This window comes from Hyperoodon ampullatus (genome assembly GCF_949752795.1).
Source record: "Hyperoodon ampullatus genome assembly, chromosome: 11".
In the NCBI taxonomy this organism is placed as follows: domain Eukaryota; kingdom Metazoa; phylum Chordata; class Mammalia; order Artiodactyla; family Ziphiidae; genus Hyperoodon; species Hyperoodon ampullatus.
The window spans coordinates 54474446-54497380 of record NC_136924.1 but is presented as its reverse complement, the minus strand read 5'-3'; the positions used below and the strand labels follow the sequence as shown (position 1 = coordinate 54497380).

The following is a 22935-nucleotide window of genomic DNA, read 5'->3' as shown; positions in this document are numbered from 1 at the left end:
ATTCAAAATACCCAATACCCTAGAAGCCTATGAAACCTAGCTACTCCATCCTGTTTGCCATACATAAGCATTTCCTGCAGTTCCAGCTTACTGTTACCTGTCCCTGGGTGCAAATTCCTGTGTGGCCCTGTGTGACAGCCTTGTCTGGTTTGGAGCTATAGGTAACAAAGAGTTCTGCCTTTCATCTATCTGTCTTTGAGTTGTGTCCCACCATCAAAAAAACTTTAAATCTTATAAAACATCTAGTCTTACCCTGACTGCAACACCAGCTGTCACTAACTGACAGCTGCCTGTACTTGGTTCACTATTTACCCTGACTACAAATTACTTCTGCCAAGTAGCGCCAATTGCCAACTTCTTGCCTTTAAATAGTGCTTTATAAGTTTTACACCATATGCCTACATTTTTACTTAATTTAGTCCTCACAACAGCTTTTAAGGAAAAAATGGCATGATATTACACCAATTTGATTGATGAGGTTAAGGCTCTGATCTGTCACCCAGAGGCAAAGCCAGAACTAAAAACAAATCTTCTGGTTCTTAGTTCAGTGCTATTTCTAGAACAACTTTGTGCCCACCATTCAATTTAGCACTGTCTTTTAAATTAAAATTTTTATATTTAAAGAGTACACAAGAAACTGTTAACTCCTTGTAAGGCCACTCCTTTCCTCCCCCTCGATATCAAGGACAATAGGACTTAAGGGTAAGCCACAGAACTCCCTAAGCCTTGACACCATCACCACCATTGCCAAGCATGATTTAAGGGACCTCGGAACTCTGGCACTTCTGGAAAGACAGCCCCTCTAGCCTTAACTCTGTCCACAATAGGATTGGAAGAGTGTCCACAAGTGCAGCACACTTCTAATGAGATCCTCATTCTACCACACACACCTCATCTACTCACTCCCAGCCAACCCTTACGCCTCACCTCACCACTGACAAGATGACTAGACCAGTCCCAAGAAGGGGGCTATAATTAGAACTGATTATCCACCTACCCCTGAGAGTACTAATCCCCTCATGTCCTATATCTCTGCTTACAACACAAGAATGCTTGGCCTCCAGATCATTCCTCATCATAGAGATTCTTACCCTATCATAGTCCTCTACACTGCCTAATTTGAATTAGACTCTAACCCCCAAAATAACATCTAACTCCTTCCACTGTGACCTCTGGAATTCAGGATCTGTCATCAAAAAAATCCCCTTGCTGGGCTTCCCTGGTGGTGCAGTGGTTGAGAGTCCGCCTGCCGATGCAGGGGAAACGGGTTTGTGCCCCGGTCCGGGAAGATCCCACATGCCGCAGAGCGGCTGGGCCCATAAGCCATGGCTGCTGAGCCTGCACGTCCGGAGCCTGTGCTCCGCAACGGGAGAGGCCACAACAGTGAGAGGCCCGCGTACCACAAAAAAAAAAAAAAAAAACAACAACAACAACAAAAAAAATCCCCTTGCTATAGCTTGAATGCTTGTGACCTCCCAAATTTCATTTATTGGAACCTAATCCCCAATATGATGGCATTTAGATGTGCAGCCTTCAGGGAAGTGATTAGGTCATGAGGGCAGAGCCCTCATAAATGGGATTAATGTCCTTATAAAAGAGGCCTCAGATGGGCTCCCCTGGTGGCACAGTGGTTGAGAGTCCGCCTGCCGATGCAGGTTACATGGGTTTGTGCCCCGGTCCGGGAAAATCCCACATGCCGCAGAGCGGCTGGGCCCGTGAGCCATGGCCGCTGAGCCTGCGTGTCCGGAGCCTGTGCTCTGCAACGGGAGAGGCCACAACAGTGAGAGGCCCGCGTACCGCCAAGGAAAAAAAAATAAATAAATAAGAGGCCTCAGAGAGCTCCCTCGCCCCTTTGGTCATGTGAAGACACAGCAAAAAGACATGAGAAAGTATTTTTCACCAGACACTGAATCTGTCAGTGCCTTAATCTTAGACTTCTCAGCCTCCAGAAATGTGAAAATAAATGTTTGTTGTTTATAAGCCACCCAGTCTGTGGTATTTCTTGCCACAGCCCGAACAGACTAAGATACTCCTATATCCTTCAACCTCTTTGATAGATGTTTTTTTCACCTCCTTTATCTAACTGAAGCCTGGCTACCTCTTGAGGAAAAAGCATGCTTCCTTTGCAGTCCTCTCAAGGGGGTGGCTATTTTTTCTCCTACAACTTACATACCAATGCTTTTCAAATTGTAAACTGCAACCCATCTATGGTTTATGAAATCTAAATCGTGGGTAGGAAATAGAAAACTTTAAAAATAAAGTAATAGAAAACATCAGCATATACTGCATGCAGTTAAGGTATTGTTCCATGAAAGATTTTTTTCAATTATAATAAATGATGACTTTCAAATATATGGTTTTTTCAAATTTTTTTCATATACAATATATGAAATTTGAAAGCCACTGCTTTACACCTTCTAGGGTTAGAAGTGGAGTAAATATTCTCTTTGCTCTTCATTGCTGCCTCAAGTACCACTTTCCTCGTTCCTCCCTAAATAGTGTCCTGATCCTTTGAGACATCAAGCCATTCCACACACTACCCTTCCTTGTTATTATCACCTACCATAGTCCTGGTCATTCTCCTTCCTTCATTAAAGACTCCCTCAACTAGCTTGCTATCTCACTCTCCATAACCCCATCATCATTCCTGGTAATATCCATGTGGACGATCCATCTTATGGCCTGGGTTCGACTGCACAAATATGATCATTAAAATAATGAAACATTTTCATAGCCACTAGTGCCTCCGAGACCCTGCACAGCACGATAGGCTACATTCATTTTGATGGATTCATGCCTACCCTAGTACTGGCAGTTAAATATTTTGATTACTATCCCTGCTAATACCAAGCCTCCCAGTTCCTTGGCTTTTTCTTACCTTAAATGATCTTGTCCACCACCTCAGTCACCCACTTTCACAATCATATCCTACATCTAGTTATTACCAACAACTGCAACCCCCATCCTAATCTCCAGTTAAAGCATCCTACTCTGCCACCTACACCTTCAGCTTCAACCAATTTGTCTACCTCACTGAGACTCAGGAATAAAATTGATCTTTCATCCCACCTTTGCTCTGTCTCACCCTACTAAAGTCTTCTTTTCGCCCATTATACAGCTTCAATCCCTAGGTCTTATCATTTACTCTATTCTTACTATGTATTAAATTGTCTATTTTGTCAACTGAAAAAAAATGCACAATGTGAGAGTTGTGAGTTAAGTTTTATTTGGGGCAAAATGAGGACTATAGCCTGGGAGACAGCCGCTCAGATAGCTCTGAGGAATTGCTTCAAAGAGGTGGGGGGGAGGTCAGTATATATGTGATTTTGCTGAAGGGCGATACGTGCAATCAAGCACACATTTTGGCAGAAGACCTCCACCCTGGACTCCTTTTAGGGTGTGTTGAAGGTCAGCAACTACAGTGGCTAGTGACCTAATCCTTGTAGAGGCAGATGGCGAGTGACAATTTTAAGGTGGCAATTTACATCATCTCCTTTACTCTTCACAACAACCCTACAAAGTAGGTATAATGATTTTCATTTTATTAATTAGGAAACAGGTATATCTACATAAATCTGCCCAGGATTATAAAAATAAAAAGTGAGATTCTACGATTTTAAATGTCTGAACCACTATTTCCTTAAATATAAACTAGGGATAAAGATAATTTATCTATCTCCGTGAGTTGTGAAGATCACATGTACACAAAAGCACTTTGTAAATTGTGAAGTGCTCCACAAATACCAGTTTTAATTATTGACTACTGACGAGGGGACCCTTACCCTTTCTTTCCACAGGAGTCCTAACCTGACACTTCCCTCAACCTTCCTCTTTCTTTTATAGTCCTAGACATAGAGGACGCAAACAGCTGCACTGCCCTGTTGGTAGAAAACTCATCTCTGACATCAAGCTTCAAAACTTTGAATGGAAGAAAAGCAGTGTCATAAATGGTGATTAGGCTCTAATTAGCAACTGGAGGTATGGTTTATTATAGCGGAAAAGGTTTTTGTAAGCCAAGCTACTAATTCATTGCAATCAACTGACTAATAAAGAAACTCTTATAACACAATCCTAAACTGGTGAACACCTGCATTATATGTTTTTATTCAAACCACAGCAGAACAAGAGTTCAGAAATGAAGGAGCTAAGGCTGATAGGCAAGAGACTGAGTCTCTTAAGGTCTTTTGAAGTCCAACGGAGAACTTGGAACCTAAAATGATTGTGACCTCTCCCTGAGCCCCAGGAAGAACACTGCTGTGTCCTGAGGAGCTCTGTACTCCACACACTAGAATCTGGCTTTGGGTCCAACTCATCCCATTCTGTCGTTCTGAACTCTATCAACAGGGCAGCCCTGGATGACCAAGTTTCCTTAGAATGATATAATTGGACCCACCATGTATATCACTTCCTTATAACACTAAATATAGTGACTCTCTATTACTTGACGTGGCAAATTAAAAATCCTTGACCCACTATTCTAATCTTTCTATCAATTTCCCCATTTCTTCTCTACTCTAGATAGGCATGTCCACACCTGTGTGTTCTTCACCCCACAGCAGGTACACTTCTGCCTTCTGATTCTACCCAAGATGCTGTTCCTACATTTTGCCTTCAAAGCTGATCTTGAAACTCTTCCACCAGAAAGTCTTAAAAAGATGGAATCACCTGCCTGCTACTCACTGCATATTTAATTACCCCACCTTACACATGAGTTTGGACTTGTCCATATATTACTGTGAAAGGTAAAGTACCACTCTGGTGACAGGTGCACCAGATTATAAGTCTAAGGCCAGGGTTCAATTCCTAATTTTGCCTTTTGGCTCACTGAATGCTCCTAAACCCATGCTGAGATAATATCTACAGTTTGCCAATTGAAAGCTAAAGAGATGGCACATTAAAGCTAATAAGCTAAATATAAAGGTCTTTTATATTTTTTTCCCTGTGATGTTAAAAAACAAAGTTCTGGCATAAAGTAGATGTTTATTAAATATTAATGACCCATTATTGTGCCATCAGGCCGAAGATGACTATTTTGCCTCCTTTTTCTTTCCTTTTTTGATATAATCTGCCAGCTCTCCCCAAATCTCTCTTTCAAGTAAAGTCAGCTTGGTTATTTAATTTAATTTAATTATATGTGTGACAGAGGCAATGCTAATTGTTCATCAAACCCCATTTCCTTTTCTACTGGGGTGCACACACTTTACAGCCACCCCTGCAATTAGGTGGAACCATATGATCATGCACCTTAGTCATGAATTCTGGCTAAGGAAATGGGTGAAAATGATATACAGCACTTCCAGGGCTTGTCCCTGATATCTCCAATAAGTCAGCCACAGCTTTCCTTCTTTATCTGAGGCCCACAGATTGGATGATTCCAAGGCAACAGGGGATGGTGGAACCACAAGATAGAAGAAACCTGGTCTTTCCATGATTGCAAGGAGCAGACACCCCACCCACTGGCTCCAACAAGCCTGCTACACACTGTGACTTATGTGAAATATAAGCTTTTATTATGTTAAACCACTGAGACACTGGTATTGTTAACATACCCAGATTAACATACCTTGTATTTCTCACCTGTGGAAACATAAATGCAAAGAACCTCTGGACTTAGTTCCAGGACCTAAGATACAAATCCTGGCTTTACCACCTCCCCCAAATACCCTATGATCTGCTCTAGAACATGGTCTATACCCTTCCTCAACTGCATGTCTAGCACATTCTCCTCTTTTTCATTAATGGAGCCCTCCCCACTCTTCTCTCCCTCAAGACTTCTGTCAGGCCTTCTCTGACCTCCCACCCATACATGTTTACTTCCATGCTCCTCGTGCAAAGTATATTCCTCTACTTCAGCATTTGTCACATTTTATTGCAAATATTTGTTGACATGTGTTTCCACAGACTGAGTTCTTGAATCCACAGACAGACAATTCCTTTGGGACCTTTGACTTCCAGGAATTAGTTACAGTGCCTGGCACATAGCAAAAAATAAATATATTTTAAAGGAATGTTTGTCACCTATGACCTTAAGTGAGTCACTTATTTTTTAAGTCTATAAAATAAAATTGTACAGAATTGTTCAGATGATGAAGTAATGAATGTGATTTGTAGATTATAAACAGATTCTAATAGTAATCTGTTTATTCTGTTTTGTAGGCCCTTTCTCATCTTTTCCAGTCAAATCTGTCTAATGCTTCGAGGTAGCTTTGTCCAGTAGAAATAAAATGTAAGCCGCAAATATAATTTAAACACCGTAGTACCCATATTAAAAAAGTTGAAAGAAGTAGGTGAAGTGAATATCAACAATACATTTTAGCCGAACATATTCAAAATATTGCTTATTAGCTATTGTACATTTTGTTAGTTAAGTCTTCTAAATCTGGTGTGTATGTTACAACACACGTCAATCCGGAGGCTGGTGGCTCCCGCAAATTGGACAATGCAGGCGCAAGGCCGACTTCAGACACACGTCTTGGTGAAGTCAACCTCGTTCAGAATTAGTGACTCCTCCTCAACCTCGTTCAGAATTAGTGACTCCTCCTCAACGCTCTCTCCAGCCCCTTATCATCACCGTGGCTATCCTGAAACCTAGAAGGTGAGCTCCTTGAGGAATTCCAGACCGTTGTCTCGAGAAATCTCTCTCACAGCGATCGCTGGCATGTGAGCAGCGGTTGTTAAATGTCGAGGTAATTAATGAACCTGTGTGCAAAGGACCCCGCGGGAGTCCGCGTGGCCGGGACGGAAGATGGTCAGTCAGGGAGAGGGCGGGGTCGAGCCGCCAAGGTCTGCCGGGATCCTGGCGCCTGGGCCCGCCGCGTCCAGGGGCGGCGGGCGCCGAGATGCGGGGCCGGGCCGCCTGGGGGCCCTGGAGCCGCAGCCCGTCCCCCGCCCCGGCCCCCACGCCCCTCGGCGCCGCCGCGGCCGCCGAGCCCCGGAAGCGGGCGGGGATTTCCTGTGCCCGCCCCGCCCGCGCCGCCGGGCCGCCGTCTCCGCCTGTCGCTGGCTCCGCGGCCGCCGGCTCCGAGGAAGCGAGGGCAGAGGGGAGGGGCAGGCGGCGCCCGGGAGGGAGGCACCGGGCCGCAGGCCAAGACGACTGGGGTGAGTGGGGCCGGGCGGAGGGAGTCGCGGCTGTAGGGAGGGACGCCTGGCTTCCCGGGGCGGTGAGTGGGGCCGGTCACCCGTGGGGGCGGGGAGGAGGGTCGTCGCGGCCTCTGGGTCGCTGCCATTCTGGTGGGGGTGGGTCGGCCACACTGACATTCTGTGCTCGCCCCTCTCCTGTCTCCCCGTCCCCCCATCGTCGCTGTCAGGCCCCGCGGGTTCCCGCCGCTGTCACCGCGCGCAGGTTACCCCGCGGCTCCTTTTTCTTCACTTGCTCATGCCCCAGTTCACGAGAAACCTGTTTTCTGACCTCACTTCCCCTGCTCCAGCTCTGCCTCTCTCGGGTTCTCTGAAATCTGACCCTCTCCAGGGGCACTGTGACAAGGAGGGCAGAAGCAACCTTACTCCGGAGCGGGCGCCCGTCCCGCCCACGCCCCGCCCGGGGCAGGGGCCAGGCTCCTCTGACAGCGCGACTGTCCCTGTGTCCTTGGACTACTCATTTCGGTAGCATGGCCCTTTCTCTATCCAACAACACTCGCTGCAGAAACCAACTTCTGCAGGTGCCATGCCCCCCAGATATGTGAGGAAAAGGGGGAAGTGAAAGTCTTAGAACCCCGACTCCAGTAGGCCTGGGATCATCCTGGAGCCGGGAGAAACCAGGTTAGGGCTGACACCTTAACTGCCCAGGTGCTGGCTCTGAGAGAGCAAATATTTTAGCAAATGCAGTCTGAGGACAAGTACCTGCCCCCTCCTTTGCTGATATTTCTGCTAGCACTTCCACAGGTTTTCTGTCAGTGGTCTGGAGAGGCTCACATCTGGCCTGCGAAAGAGGCTTCCTATCAAGGGACTCTGCTGCTGGAGAGATGAAGTGGGTCTCAGGTGTCCAGATATTTACCTAGAGGTAAAGTCCTGAAGGAGGACTTTCAAACGGAGCTAGAAAGAGGAAGACATCTGGTGAAGAGGGGGAATCCATGCTTTACATGTTAAAAGTTAAGTGAATACAGGGGCTGGAATTCAGAGGAAAAAGCTAAAATGGAACTTTCCCTTTATTGCTTTATTGGGAACTTTCCTTTCTCATGAGAAGTCTCTGAAAAGGAAACCTTGTAAGCTGGGAATCCGTCCAGGATGCTCCCATGAGGCCCTGAGACATCTCTGGACTTCTGAGATGAAAGGGAAATTTGTTCCCTTCCTGTGCATTGAGCTTAGAGTTCCCACCTACCTCTTTTGTTGAAGACAAACAGGCAAGAAAATAAACAACTTGACAGTTGTCATTACCTATCCTGGGCTCTTGGATTCTTGCAATTGTTTTTGGATGGATATGAGTGAGCCAGAACAGTTACCAAGGTTCTGACCTGTTTTGGGAAGACTTTCACTGGCTCTGACTGCTTGGGCATTGAGTAAGAATCACAAAAATATGACGTTGCCAAGCAAAAAGGGACTCTTCACAGTCTCATAGACTATTTCCCTGCTGTAAGGCAGGGAGACCGCTGTCACAACACAACCTGTCCTGCTCCTAAGATGTCCAGAGCAAAAAGCCTTCAACCAGGTCCTATGCACTGCAGGATTATTAGGATTTTTTTTAAATCTAACTTAAATCTCTTCTCTTGCAATCAAGAGAAGAGATCTACATAGAGATAGAAAACATCTCTTTTTATTCATTGGCAGCATCATTCATCAGCCTTCTTCCCTAGTCAAGAGAAGACTATGTCCATTGTTTTGAACTTTCCCCCAATGTACATATTTCCCATCCCTTTCTTCACTTTTGTTTCTTCTGATGGAACACACTCTGGCTTCACCATACGCTTCTTTAAAATTGAATACGTTTTTATAATGAGATCTGACTGGTTCTATCCTGTGTCTCAGGTTCTTTCCTGTGTCTTAAATCACAGGGCTGTTAGTTCACCCCAGGGTCATGTTAGCAGCACCTGCTTCCCCTTTTTCTACCTAGTCCAAACCCTTTCTGTTCTTTTTTTCTTTTCCCAATCAGACGTTAGCTCCTCACTGACCAACAGTTTCTCTTATCTTTTAGGGTTGCTTTATAGTGTTATACCTGCTTTCCAAGTTATTGATCTTTCTACCATATTTACTACCAGTTCTCATTTTCTACAACAGAGTGACAAGTTATATGTCTGTTTGTTGAGGCTTGTCCTAAGTAAGGCACCATTTGGTACAGCCTCATAAAAAATACACCCTTTGACTAGGACTTCTACCTATAGTAATCATTTCATTCTAAACTAACTGATGAGAATGGGATTTGTGGCAGAAAATCTTATGTGTAATTACATCTATTTTTGTTGAGTGCAAGTCTGTTTGCATCCTGTCCTGCATATTTCCAGATTGCTTACATTCAGTGGTTGAAATTTCCAGTTAAGTATTTTCAGTTGTTGAAATTAATTGGTAGCTTTTGAATTTCCAGGATTGGTCACTTTTTTAAATGAAGTTCTTCCAGCCCCAAAATAACCATTTGTGACTTTGCTATATAGCACCTGCTCTTTTCTGGCTCAGGTTCAATTGATTGGAACACATCAAGCTTTTAAAGTTCATCTTTCATCAAGCTCTTCCTATCCAGTGTCATCTTTTATCCCTGGGCTGTTCTCCATAACTCCCTTAGGAATATCACCCCTTTCCATTTTCATGGGCATAACTGATTTGAATTTGTTCCAGGTCACAATTTGGGTTTGTAGCAAAAATGCTTTCAGAACAGACAGCAGCCCTGGGGACAGGATGGGAGTCAATGAGTGTTCAGCTGGATGGAGCAGAGCCCCAGGTGGAAAGGGGAAGCCAGGAAGAGGGGCCGTGGAGAACGGCACCAGGGCCACTGGAGCACCTGTGCTGTGACCTTGAAGAGGAGCCACAGTCACTTCAGGAGAAGGGTGAGAGCCCGGAGGGGGTGTGTGTGGGAAGCACAGTGCCGAAAACAGTCTTCTAACCTCTGTTGAAAAAGTAGAGTTAAAAATCCCCAAATTGCCAGGGAGTGACTGAACAGCATAGTCAGTACCAGGACTAGGTCACAGAAATATAAGGAACTTCTGGGCTCTGGTCACAGAAATATTCATATAATGAACACCTGGATTCTGCAAACCATGTAACTGGGCTTCTCCCGTTTCTTGCATAATCACTCCCTCCACACGCTACATGGTTAGTGGCAACAAATATGGGAGACAAAGGAACTGACACTGACTGCTGTGAGAAAACACACTCAGTAAAATGCACTTTACAAGATGAAAATTACATTCAAATAATATAAATTCAAACCACAGCTAGTCGAGTAGAAATGGATGAGATAAATGCTCTACTAACAACCACTCAGTACCCTTTCAGGATATTTTGAGGGAGGGTCTTTTCTACTACATTTATGCATTTGAGTCTTACCAATGGGTATAAATATAGAAAAAAAAAGTGACCCTTAAGCCCCTCTAAAATAGGGCCCAGGCTCTAATTGGTAAAGGATGGATGCTCCATCTCTAATGGTTCCTCTCTCCCCTCACCAGCTCAGTCGGCTCCCTGGGTTCCTGCCATTCCCCAGGAAGGGAGCACTGGAGATTGGGAGATGGCAGCTGCACTTCTTGCAGCTGGATCACAGGTGGGCTGTGTTCTTCCCTTGGCCTCTCTCAGGGTTTTCTCAACGCTGCCTTTCTACAGCCTGTGCGTCATTCCATTGATTTGTCATTTCACATGACCACTAAGGGTATGTCCATTTTATGTCTGAACAGATTCTGTCCCTTTCCAAGGGGCTCATAATACCCTTTTAAAAAATGAATGGAGGCATGATGAGAAGAAGGGAATTCCTAGAGGTTAGGTGTTTGTTTGTTTGTTTTTAATGGATGGCTGTGCTATCCACAGGGGGAATTTAAGAGCAATTCATTAATGTCCTTTAAGAAATACATCTGGAAAGATTAGGAAAAGAGACCTGAAGGAAGCTTGGAAGAACATAAAGTAGACAGGATTGGGTGGATGATAGAGCATTTATGGAAAAGAATAGAAGATAGAAAGATGTAAAAAGGGGCAGAGCCAGAGAGAGAGAACAGGTTTAGATTCAGAAGGCAAGGGGAGAGCCATGGGAAGACAGTAATAGTAGTAGTAGTATCCATACTCCCAAAGTGCTTACCATGCTTGCTGTTCTCTGAGTGCTTTATGTATATTAACTCATTTTACCCTGAGAGAAACTCAGTTATCCCCATTTTACAGATGAGAAAATTGGACAGGAAAAGATTAAGGCACTTGTGTAAGGTCATACTGCTAATACGTGGTAGAGCTAGGAGTCATTTGGCTCCAGAATCTGGGCTCCTAACTGCCACACTGTGCTGCCTTAAAAGATAAGGATATGGCATAATAGGGGAAGGGGGCAAGAAAGAATATTTTGTCTATGTTCTTTTGTGCTGATAGGAAAGGAAAGGTCAAGTGGAGAAAGGAGGAGCTAGTACACAATTTCTACAAGGAAAAGAATAAGGCCGGTCAGAAGAGACTGGGCAGACGCCTGTAACTAAACAGAGGGACCAAAGAGTTTGTGGTGCCTCCAACTTCTCATGGTCCCAATTTGGGAAACTCCTCTACAGCCATTTTCCTCGCTCATTCACGGACCATTACCTTTACCCCTTTCCTCATTTCCTCTTCACCAAAACCATGTGCCCTGCCCAGGGACCTCTGGGCAGTTCTTTTTCTAGACACTCTCTTGCCCTCTCGCCTCTACTACTACCTCAGCCTTTTATACTGAGAACGCATTTTCCTTAAGGAACAGCTGCTGACAGATGATGCTACATTTTGTTTCAGGGCCTGGTAACCATCAAGGATGTGTCACTGTGTTTCTCTCAGGAGGAGTGGCGGAGCCTGGACCCTTCTCAGACAGACTTTTATGGAGAATACGTCATGCAGGAAAACTGTGGGATAGTGGTCTCTCTAAGTAAGCATGACCTTCCCCAGCCACTAAATGACTGTACTCGGGGAGAATGGAGTCATATGCTCCAGGGTTGTTGGAGAGCATCTCTGTGGGGTTCTTTTCTAGGCAGAGAATCTGTCTAGGCTTCCACTAGAGAAAGAACGCTAGAGTTAATTCAAAGGGAATGGAAGTAAAGTGTCATATTTTTGAAAACAACAAAATGATGTGAATTTTTAGAGAAGAGAACTTTAGGCTCTTCTTGGTTGGGAATTGGGAGGTTCTTTCAAAGCAGAGAGAAGGACACCTAAGAGATGGAACTGAGTCCTTGGAAACTCAGAAACCACCTAGGGAAAGATGGGAGTGTAGGTGGTGAGACAGCTGCAGTAGGGCTAATTAAGTGAAGTTATGACCAGAAAAGACAGTTGGACTGGAAGTATTTGAAATTTGAGTGGAAGAGAGCACTCATTGGGAAGAAAGTATGATTTTCTGGAAGAAAGAAGAGGGACTGAACAGAAACGGGAGGGGGGAAGAGGGAAAGGCTTGTATCTGGCCTTCTATCTTTTTATTTTTTAATATTTCTCTACTGATGTGGTTGCGCTGTGTCTTAGCTGTGGCATGTGGGATCTAGTTCCCTGACCAGTGATCGAACCCGGGCCCCCTGCCTTGGGAGCATGGAGTCTTAACCGCTGTACCACCAGGGAAGTCCCCTGGCCTTTTTTAATCTATAGAGTTTCAGGGAATAGTCTAGGAAACAGCTTTTTTCAGAAATGAGAATTACGGTTGAACTAATTGACATCTCTGTTTTCCTTTCCCATGGGCAGGGTTTCCAATCCCCAAACTGGATATGCTTTCTCAACTAGAAGGAGGGGAAGAACAATGGGTTCCTGACCCCCAGGACTTAGAAGAGAGGGAAATTCTGAAGGTCACATATACAGGTAATGACGTAGAATACACTCAGCCATGGCCTTCACCCCTTTTGGAGTTTCATCATTACATGTCCCTCTAATCCCTCCTCTGCCTCAGAGAGTTATAGTACTGAAAGGTTTGGAGATCTCTTTCTTCAAAAGCAAGACGGTGTAACACAGTGGTTTAGAGGGCAGGCTCTGGAGCTAAACTTTGTGGATCTGAATCTAGGACCATACCTGTGGAACCTTGGAAAAGTAATTAACTTATCTTTGGGTTCCTCATCTATAAATTATTGTGAGATTTAAATATGTAACTATGGTAGAACAGTACCAGCCACATGATAAGCACTCAGTAAATGTTAATTGTTGTTGCTGTTCAACCTGCCACCCATTGTGGAAATGCCTTCCACAATGTCTCTAGTGCTGACAGGTGGTCACCCAGCCAGTGATGATTGTAGCACATTTCTTAACTCTCTCCATCTATGCTTAGGCAGGAAGATGGTGATTAATAGTTTTTTTTTAAGTGCTAAATAAATAACAGTAATAAATAAGTAACAATAATAGCATAGACCATTTACTAGTGCTTACTATATGCAGGTACTATCCTATCTGTCTTATAACATCTATTTTATGATTCCCATTTTACAGAAGAAGAAATGAAAGCCTACAGAAGTTAAGTGGGAAATCTGAGATTCAAAATTGGGTATCTGTCTCCTAAGCCTAGGCTTTTAACCTCTGTACCTCTTGCACTGTCTTATACAACATTAAAATCTGTTCTCTCAGCCTTTATGGGGTGAGGTTTAGGCCCTAATAGGCATCATACAACCTCACCTATGACTCATGTCCTGGGGTACTCCCTTGTGACTCCCCTCTTGGGGTTGGTATTTTCCCTTCTCCACAGGAGATGGAAGTGAGCACGAAGGGGATACCCCTGAACTCGAAGCAGAACCTCCCAGAATGTTATCTAGTGTGTCTGAAGATACCGTTCTCTGGAACCCAGAGCAGGATGAGAGCTGGGATTCCATGCCCAGGAGCTCCAGAGGCATGCTCCTTGGCCCACCGTTTCTTCAGGAAGATAGCTTCTCAAACCTTCTGTGTAGCACAGAAATGGATTCCCTGTTAAGACCGCACACATGCCCCCAGTGTGGGAAACAGTTTGTGTGGGGCTCCCACCTTGCCAGGCACCAGCAAACACACACTGGGGAGAGGCCCTACAGCTGCCTCAAGTGTGAGAAGAGCTTTGGGAGAAGACATCACCTGATCCGACACCAGAAAACCCACCTACATGACAAACCCAGCAAGTGCTCTGAGTGTGGCAAGAATTTCCGATGCAACTCCCATCTGGCCAGCCACCAGAGAGTACACGCAGAAGGCAAGTCCTGCAAGGGCCAAGAGGCTGGAGAGAGCCCTGGGGCTCGGAAGCGGCAGCGCGCTCCACCAGTGCCAAAGTGCCACGTGTGCACTGAGTGTGGGAAGAGCTTTGGCCGACGGCACCACCTGGTGAGACACTGGCTGACGCACACTGGGGAGAAGCCCTTCCAGTGCCCACGCTGTGAGAAGAGCTTCGGCCGTAAACATCACCTGGACAGGCACCTGCTGACCCACCAGGGACAGAGTCCCCGGAGCAGCTGGGACAGAGGGACATCTGTCTTTTGAAATCTGTTTCTGTTGCAGCTGTGGTCACATCTTTCAACTGGTGCTACCAGGAGTCCCTGCCAGAGCTGACCCTCTCCTGCACCCCCGTGGCCAGAGTCATGAGTCCCAGTCCATCCCTAGAAAGATGAGGTTCCAGCATTGGCCAGAGTATTTCTCACCAGTTCTATGAGATGCCACATAAAGTAGAGTTCTTTGGGCAAAACTTTTGGGAAACAGTGCCTACTGCATGGGCTGATATTCAGCCTGAGCCCATTCTCCAGGGTACAGTGGTACCAGCAGTTTTTGGCTAAGGCCCAAACTGCTTGGATTGGTTGGTTGGAGCTTATGCCATACCAGTCGTTAAATATTTTGAGTATCACCCTTCCATAACATAACTATTCTCTCTCTCTCTCTCTCTCTCTCTCTCTCTCTCTCTCTCTCTCTCTCTCTCTCTCTCTATATATATATATATATATATATATATATATATATATATATGAAGAGAAAGACCATATTGGCATATTAAAGGCTCTGAAAATTTATGCAGTAGAGCAAACGGTTAAGCCTCTTTTAATGCAGTGTTTCCTAAATTTATTTGACTTCAGTATCCTTTTTATCTCACATCCCACAGAACTGGTGACTCCATGAAACATACTGGTGAACACTGGGTTAGAGAGTAACGAGGAAACAGGAAAGAGATAGTGATCAGGCACCCAGAGCCCCCTTTTTGATCCAGATGAAAGCTGAGGGGCAGACCTCATTCTTGTGTGGGCCCATCATCCTTACACCGATCATCTGAATATACATCCACACCTCTTACCCAACCTGCTGAAAAACAGAAACAATAACCTTCTCACCCCTATTCCTGCTCCCTTCACCCTGCATATACATATATCCAGCTGAGAGACCACACTACAGTGCTAAGAGATGGACCTTATACCCCCAAGTAACCCAGGCCCACACAGAAGAAAAATACTTTATCCCCTTGAACAGACCCCTTTCCTCTTGACAGTGTCTTTATGTGTCTGTGTATCTGTGTGCAGGGTCTTTGAAGAGAGCATGCAAAGTGCAAACTATATAAGCTAGATTTTCTAGGGGCTATGTTCTGGGGATGAGGGTAGTGGGGATTGTAAGGATTTTTTTGTTTTGTTTCAAGATAGTAAGTATGCTGAGTGATCAAGGGAGCCCTAGTGGAAAGTGTTAAGTTGTGGGAGTTGAGATATAAAGCCTTTCCCAGTATCACTGAGATCAAGACAACTGTGGATATTTAAGTCTAGGTCTGAATCTCTGGGCCACAGATTCTTTTTGCCAAAGTAGAGAGAGAAAGACATCCTCAGTGAGGTGAGCTGTTTCTTACAGATTTCAAGCAAGGCACATATAGAAGCTTTGTGCTTAGTGGATTTTTTGGTCTTGTTTTAAGTGCTGGGAAATTAAGGCAGGAGTCACACTGCTTGCAGGTTGTTATCATCACTCTTGTTTGACCTTGACTGCCTCATCAAGGGGGCAGAGTTATTCTTGTGGATCTCATTCCCCTAAACAGAACTTTAGGGGAAATGGCTGTGGCTTAGCTATTCAGCTGATGCAGGGTAATGAGCTTTCTGGTTGGTTTTCCTCCCAATTCTGGAAAGGTGTCTGCACTAAGACTCTTAACTCCAGAACTTGCATAAGTATTCAAGCATCCGTTAGTTGATGAGTTGGTCATTGTTTCTCTTTGTTGATGATATGTTAATACCAATCTTATCATTTAAAAATTACCTTGTATGTAAGGGCAGTTTGGGGTTAGGGAGGGAGAAAAGCAAAGAGGATGGAAGTGGGATATTTTCTCTTTAATGCTTAGATCCTGGTTTTTCCTTAACACACATTTCTCAACCACAGTTGGTGGAATTAACCAGAGAGGCAAGAGGAAGTTAGCTGCAACAGTCTAGTTTAATGACTGTTCCACTTGCTTAGGAAAAACTGGGTGAATCATAGCTCCTTAGAGTCCTGGGCCCAAATGGAGCCAAAAATAGGGTCATTTTGCTCACTGGGCTTCTTAGAGTGGATATGACTTGAGCAACCCAGCCCCTACCTCCCTTCTACTCAGAGCAGCCTTTCCTCTTTGCCCAGAATGTACTTCTCTTGCTTATGTTCTTATGAATAGAGCAAAATGGCCAGCCCTTTGTAAGGCATCCTTGTCCCAGGTCCTCAGAGATAGGAGCATTTTAGGATCAGTATTAGGAGATGCCCCAGGGCACAGGAAAATATTGGGTTCCACTGGCAAAACTGGACTATGCCATTTCTTTTACCCTCCCACTATGCCTCATTCATTAATACAAATCAGCTCTATGTGAGCAATGGTTCAGAACCTGTTTTGGATCACAGGCCCTTTTGAGAATCTGATAAAAACCAGAAACTCACTTTTGAGGAAAAAAAGATATTAGTAATTCACTTAGTTTTGCATACACATTTAACAGGTTCAGAGCCCATCCATGGATTCACTAAACAGGGGTCAAAGAAAGGGAGTCACCCTGACCCAATCTGGTCATTATATATTTGTGTCAAGAATTACAAGGCAAGGATCACTAAACATTTTAAGGACTAAGATACCAGAGGCAATAGGATATAAGGAATGTCTAGTCTTTAATGACTTGAAGGGTATTGCTTACATTCTACTCTATGGTTTTTAAAAAATTCATATGACATGCTGACAAATCCAGCTCCTCACAAACCTTGTTTTAAAGACTTGTATGAGGTGACTGTCCGTACCATCGGATCATGCCTCTTAACAACCAGGTGTTAACCTCCAGCCTTTGATCTGTTTTAGTAATTGTAAGGTGAGAAAGTGAAGCCCCCAAAGTGTAGGTGCACTCATAGCACCCAACTGAAAGGCAACATGGCATCTAAGGGCATTCTGCAGAAGGGGCATCCCTTTAGGTCATTTCTGCTGTACTGCTGTCTTCTCTACCTCCGTCCAACACCACTTCCCTTGGACGAAAAATAAAATAAGCAACAGCCATCAGCTGGGCAAAGAGATTTGAGTGATTTTTCCCACAGGGAACACTCCCATCTTCCTCCCAACTGCCTCTGCCACATGTCTACTCTATCCTATCTCCTTTAAATAAAAAATATCTCCGTGTTCTCTCTGAGCAAAATGTAAAATAGGGAAGTCCATCTTTAGGAACCTGTCACCTTTTTCCCTCTGTGTGGTGCCTCTACCCTATTCAGAGCCCAAGTATCCTTGCCTTTCCACCCCATCAGAGTATCTCTGCAAAGAATCCCTTACAGTGGAGATTGTAACCAAAGGGTTAGCTTTCTCAGAGCTATCTACATTTTAAGCTGTAGTTCTGATAGTGGAAAAAGGAAAAGATTTTCCCTTGTTAAAGTGATGTTATGCCTTCAGGGAGCAAAGGGGTGATAATTTGGGACAAAATCCTCCCTTTTCCAGCACTCCTACAATCAAACCACTGTTTCCTATTTCCATCAAGGGCAGGGTGAGCCCTGACTCAGAACCAGAGGTTCCAGAAGACAAGTTCTTTCCATTTCTATTCAGTTGAGTGCACTGGATGGGGGTGAGTGGGGTTGGGCAACAACAGAAAAGTGAAATTATTCCCTTAGGCCCCTTAGAGATCCTGAGATGGCAAAGTTTACTTCTATTCCTCAGAGTGCTGTACTAGGCCATGGATCTCAAAATGCAATCTTTGGACCAGAAGCATCAATATCACCTGAAACTTGTCTTAGAAATGCAAATTCTCACCCTGGACAAACTGAATCAGAAACTTTGGGGATGGAACCCAGCAATCGGTCTTTTAACCAGGGTATTTGATGTAGGCTCAAGTTTAAGAACCACTGGCTAGGAGATTCAAATTCCATTTTAATCAGTGGTTCCTCACCATCTTCAAATAGGGAGAGATGGAATCTTCACACCCCTGTTCTCAGATTTATTTTCTGCAAAATCCTAGGCTAGTTGCTCCTCAGTTCAATTCCTCTTGAGTCCCAAGTTACTACCCCACCCTTAAGTCAGTGAAAGAACTGGGTTAGTCACCACTTGCAGAAACTGGTGGGGTAACTACCAAGCTGTTGTAATTGGTTGGGGCTGGAGCTTCTTAAATGGGTATTAAGAATTCATGGGTCTAGAAATCTGAAAAGACAAGAAGGAGCAGACACCTCAAAGAAGGTAAATCCAATGTAAAACCGAAAAATCCAAAGAAATGGTCCTCCTTTGTTAGTTATCTGGTCCTTTTTCAGGCCTAATAAGTTGCCCTGGAGGCAGGCGGCGTGGGCATTCAGCACAAAGGTAGAGAGTAAGGCCATCTGTCCCAAGCCCCTAAGGACCCAAGTATTCCTACCCCACAATTGCATTGGAGACCAATAACGGGCCACGCAAAGGATTCCCAACCATGATTTGGCCAACCCAAATCATGGGCAAGGGCAGCAGGAGTATTAGCCCCCAAGACATAAAAGGAAACCAGGCTCATTTAGTAAGATATGACACAAGCAAGATTTGAACCTAGACTCTGTTTACTAGGTAGAGGTTGTAACCAATTAAGCCATGGTACCTATGTCAAAACTGCATCCTCCTGCTTTGAAGATTCTGTCCAGTTCAGGCTACAGGAAGGGATCTGTCTTGCAGGCCCTGGCCCTGATTCCTCCTCCACCCCCTCTCCTAGACATACCCATGAAGACAGTTGCAAACCTACCACCTCTGTGGGGCTCTGCAAGGTCAAAAGGTTAGAGTGAACCCAGGTTTCTTTGGGGGAGGCAATCAACCCCAGTCTCCTAAGGCAGAGAAGGTTGGCTACAGCTTTCTTCAATTCCAGGCCTCAGGCTCTCCCTCTCTCCTTTCCTGCCACAGCCTGCATCCAGTAAGCAGAGCTCTTCCTCCACTCTTCACTCCCACTTCTGTTTTTCAGTTGGTTTGGTTTGGTTTGGCTTTCTGTTTTGTTTTGCCTGGGGAATGCCACACCTTTCCAAGGGTATTTGTTCTTCCCAATTCCTATCCTTCTTCCATTGTAGTTTCTCGCTTCAAGTTTCTAGCCAGTTCCATTCCATCGTGAGCCCACTTGCTACCTGTCCCTCTGCCTATTGTCCAGTTTCTTTTCTGTCATCTTCAAGCCTACTAAGTAGAGTCCATTGCTCATATTTCCCACTTTCTTCCCTCAGATTCTTGGCTGTAGCATCTCAGCTGCCATCTCCCCACTCTATCTCTCTCTCTCATACACATCTCCGCACATCTGGACGTGGCCAAGGTTGCCTGTACTGCCAAATCCAGGCTCTTTACTCCTCCCTACAGGCTCTTCTTCCCTTGATGAAGTTTCCATTTTTTGTGTGCTTACTACGTCCCAGGCACTGGCTGTCCCAGGCCTGGGAGACTGAGTATGGTGATGGCCCCTGTACTTAGCATGTTCCTCAGCCGACCCCTCCACTGCCAGCACTTTCCTGCCACACCTCAGGACACTGTGCACCAAGGGACCCTCTTCCAGGCAACTCTGGGGGTGTATGCCCACTTGCCATCCAGCCCAACAGCCTAGTGCCTGCCAGATTTCTAGCTATTGTCTGACTTGGTTCCCTCTGATGGACAGTGAACTTCCCATGGATTACCCAACCAGGGACCTTCATCTGTATCTTTAGAGATCTATAATACAGTATGATCCCTGTCAGCTGAATAAAGGATGTATTGGCTGTGTCGCTGGCTTCCTTTCTCCATCCTCTCTTCTCCCTTCCATTCTCAGCTCTTCTCTCCTGATAAAAAGGCTGCAGCAGAGTGGGAAACACCAGACAGCTCCAGGGGGAGTCACGCAGCCATGCAGAAGCCCCCTCGCTGGCCCTCCCAAAACACACACCTCAAGATACCACAAGTTAGGTCTCCCCACCTCCCTCCTAGTGTCTTGGCTCCCAGATGTCACTCCCATCAGCTAGGGAGGCAACCCATTCTGGAGACTCAGGGAGCAGAGTGCTGAGCAGGCCGGGCCAAGGGTGAGGTGAGTGAGGGCCTAGCACATGAATTTAAGGAGGCCTTCCATCTCAGGGTCGTCTAAGTGCTGATCCACTCTTGAGAGACCCTTAGAGTGCTGAGCCTAAGTCTGGAGCCTGAGATGGTGGTGGTGACTGAACTGACCCCCTAGACAAATTTTCAATTATTGGAAGTTTGGGGGGAGCCAGAGGAAACCTGCACAGATGGGGTTAGACAGGAACTGGGTCCACCAGATGCATTCACCTTTGAGGGTGAAGAGGATGGGCATCTGGTAGAGGGTATCAAGAGGACAGGGTAAGAAACAGTGTGGGGAAAAAACATGGAAACCTGGCCTGGGTAAAACCACCAGCCTGTGACCCACTGACATGGCCTCTCACCCATGGAGCTTCACTGGGGTGGGGAGAGGGAATCACTTTGCAGGCACTGGGTGCAGCCCAAAGGCTTTGCTCTTCTTCATGGGAGTTGCCTTCAAGAGCTTCAGTCCTACTGCTTAGGGGGTGATCTGCCTCTGCAGCTTTCTTACCACCAGCCAGGCTGTTTTGCTACCTGCCTTGTACTGCATATGTTTCACTATTTTCTTGCGTTCACTCTTACTTCCCCCCCAGGCACTTGGAGTAAAATGTTTGACATGTCTGGTCTTCCCCCTAACCAAAAAGGGGAAGAGGGAAGGAATTGACAGAGGGAGGAGAAACACAACTATGATTGTTCATTGATGGGCCTGTTCTCTCAGCCAGTTCCAGTGGTCGACTGAAATCCTGACTTCCTTCTTACTCTCCTATCAGTGTCTTTCCTAGCACTGACAGGACTCATGCTGACACTCCGTCATCAGTCTTCAGTTCCTCTCTTCCAAATCTTTTGGCTTTTTAAAAGTCCTTTCCAGCATGGTGTCCCTCAATTAATTCCCCAAGCAACCTGTCTTCCTGTCCTTGCTAGGCACTTAGGTTTTGGCTGGATCTGCAGCCCAACCAGACAGCCTTGCCATGTTAGAAGTCCTCAGAGGAGAAAGAAGAATAGGAGAAATCTATTGCTTTGAGACCACTGACAAATGGAAATATTTTCATGTTCTGAAAACACACTCCCCCCAGTGTGTTGGAGAACACTTTTCCCTACAAGAAACCTCTAAATTATTAAAACACTCAAGTGTATAAATGAATTCTAAACTTCTGACCTTTCCCTACATAAAAAAAAGATGTAGAGCTAATGAGTAGATGGTGAGGCCCCACTCAACATCTATAACTGTAGTGAAGAGAGCACTGGATTTGCAGTTAAAAGTCAATTTCTAAGTTGTACATTTTCTAAACATTAGCTTTTTAATTTAAAATCTAAGAGATTGTAATGAAGTAAAATGAAATAGTGCATGCAAAAGTATAAACCACCTTATAAATGAAAAAGCTATAACTGACAATTATGTGGAAATTTCTACCTTATTTTTGAACAAGTTACAATTTATACGAATCTGAAAATGTGTTAAATGAAACACATTTCTATGTGTTTCCCACAATTCCCATCACCTTCCCTCACAATAGAGAACCACTTAGATTTTTTTGTGTAATCTTCCAGAGTTTCTTTATACAATTGCAAAGAGATATATTTTCCTTCATTTTACACAAAATGTAGTTTGGTATACTCAATGTCTTGAATTTTTTCCACTTAATCTATCTTGGGGAGCTTGTCATAACAATATATAGAGAATCTCCCCCTTTTTGTAGCTGTATGCTGTTTCACTGTATTGAAGGTTCACAGTTTAACCAGTCCCCTAGTGATATTTCCATTAATATCATTTAGTGCAATGCTGCACTAAATACCTTGGACATAAGTCTTTTCACAAATGCATTAATATCTAAAAGGTAAATTCCTAAAAGTGGTTCCGCTGGGTCAAAGGACATTTGAATTTGTAATTCTGAAAGCCAAATTTCTTCCACTGGGATCATGGAGATTTACACTCTCACTAGCATTGTATGTGAGTGCCTGTTTCCCCACAGACTCACCAATGGAGTAGGTTCTTAAACATTTTAGATTAAAAATGCTGTCTTATTGTTTTAATGTATATTTCCCTTATGAGTAAAGTTACACATTTTTCATATTTTTAAAGGCCATTTGTATTTGTTTTTTCAACAACTATTGAATATTTGATGCTAGAGGACATTACAACTCTAAAGTCCAACAATTTTCTGATCATCGTTACACTAGGCAGTTGAGATCAAAGGAGAGCAAAGAATTGATGTCAGCGATGTTCTATTTGCTCTGACCAAGGTTAAATACCCGAATATGCCACTAGAATGTGAGCACTGAAAAGTGGGGATTATGTTTTATCCATCTTTATTCCCAGCAAAGGGTTGAGAATCTTGCAGACACTTAGTCATTTGTGAACACCAGGGATAAGATGAGCTATTCTTGGGAATTTCTTCCACAGAAGTATGGTCTAGATAATCTGGATAGCCTACATATGAGTTAAGGTCATTTCTCATATT

At 44.6% G+C, this 22935-nt stretch overlaps 1 protein-coding gene across 3 annotated transcripts; it reads left to right on the top strand.

The window, feature by feature from the left end:
* Positions 1-9787: 9787 nt before the first annotated feature.
* On the top strand, positions 9788-14535 carry ZNF641 (zinc finger protein 641; the record flags this gene model as incomplete). 3 transcript variants are annotated; one of them, XM_079715825.1, is made up of 5 exons in its annotated part: positions 9788-9971; positions 10590-10681; positions 11911-11998; positions 12796-12909; positions 13781-14535. In XM_079715825.1, 5 exons carry the CDS (start codon positions 9788-9790, stop codon positions 14533-14535), a joined length of 1233 nt encoding a protein of 410 aa, XP_079571951.1. The 3 variants fall into 3 exon arrangements, with proteins under 3 accessions (XP_079571951.1, XP_079571950.1, XP_079571949.1); XM_079715824.1 differs by having other exon boundaries at positions 11869-11998; XM_079715823.1 differs by having other exon boundaries at positions 9788-9992; positions 11869-11998.
* Positions 14536-22935: the final 8400 nt, after the last annotated feature.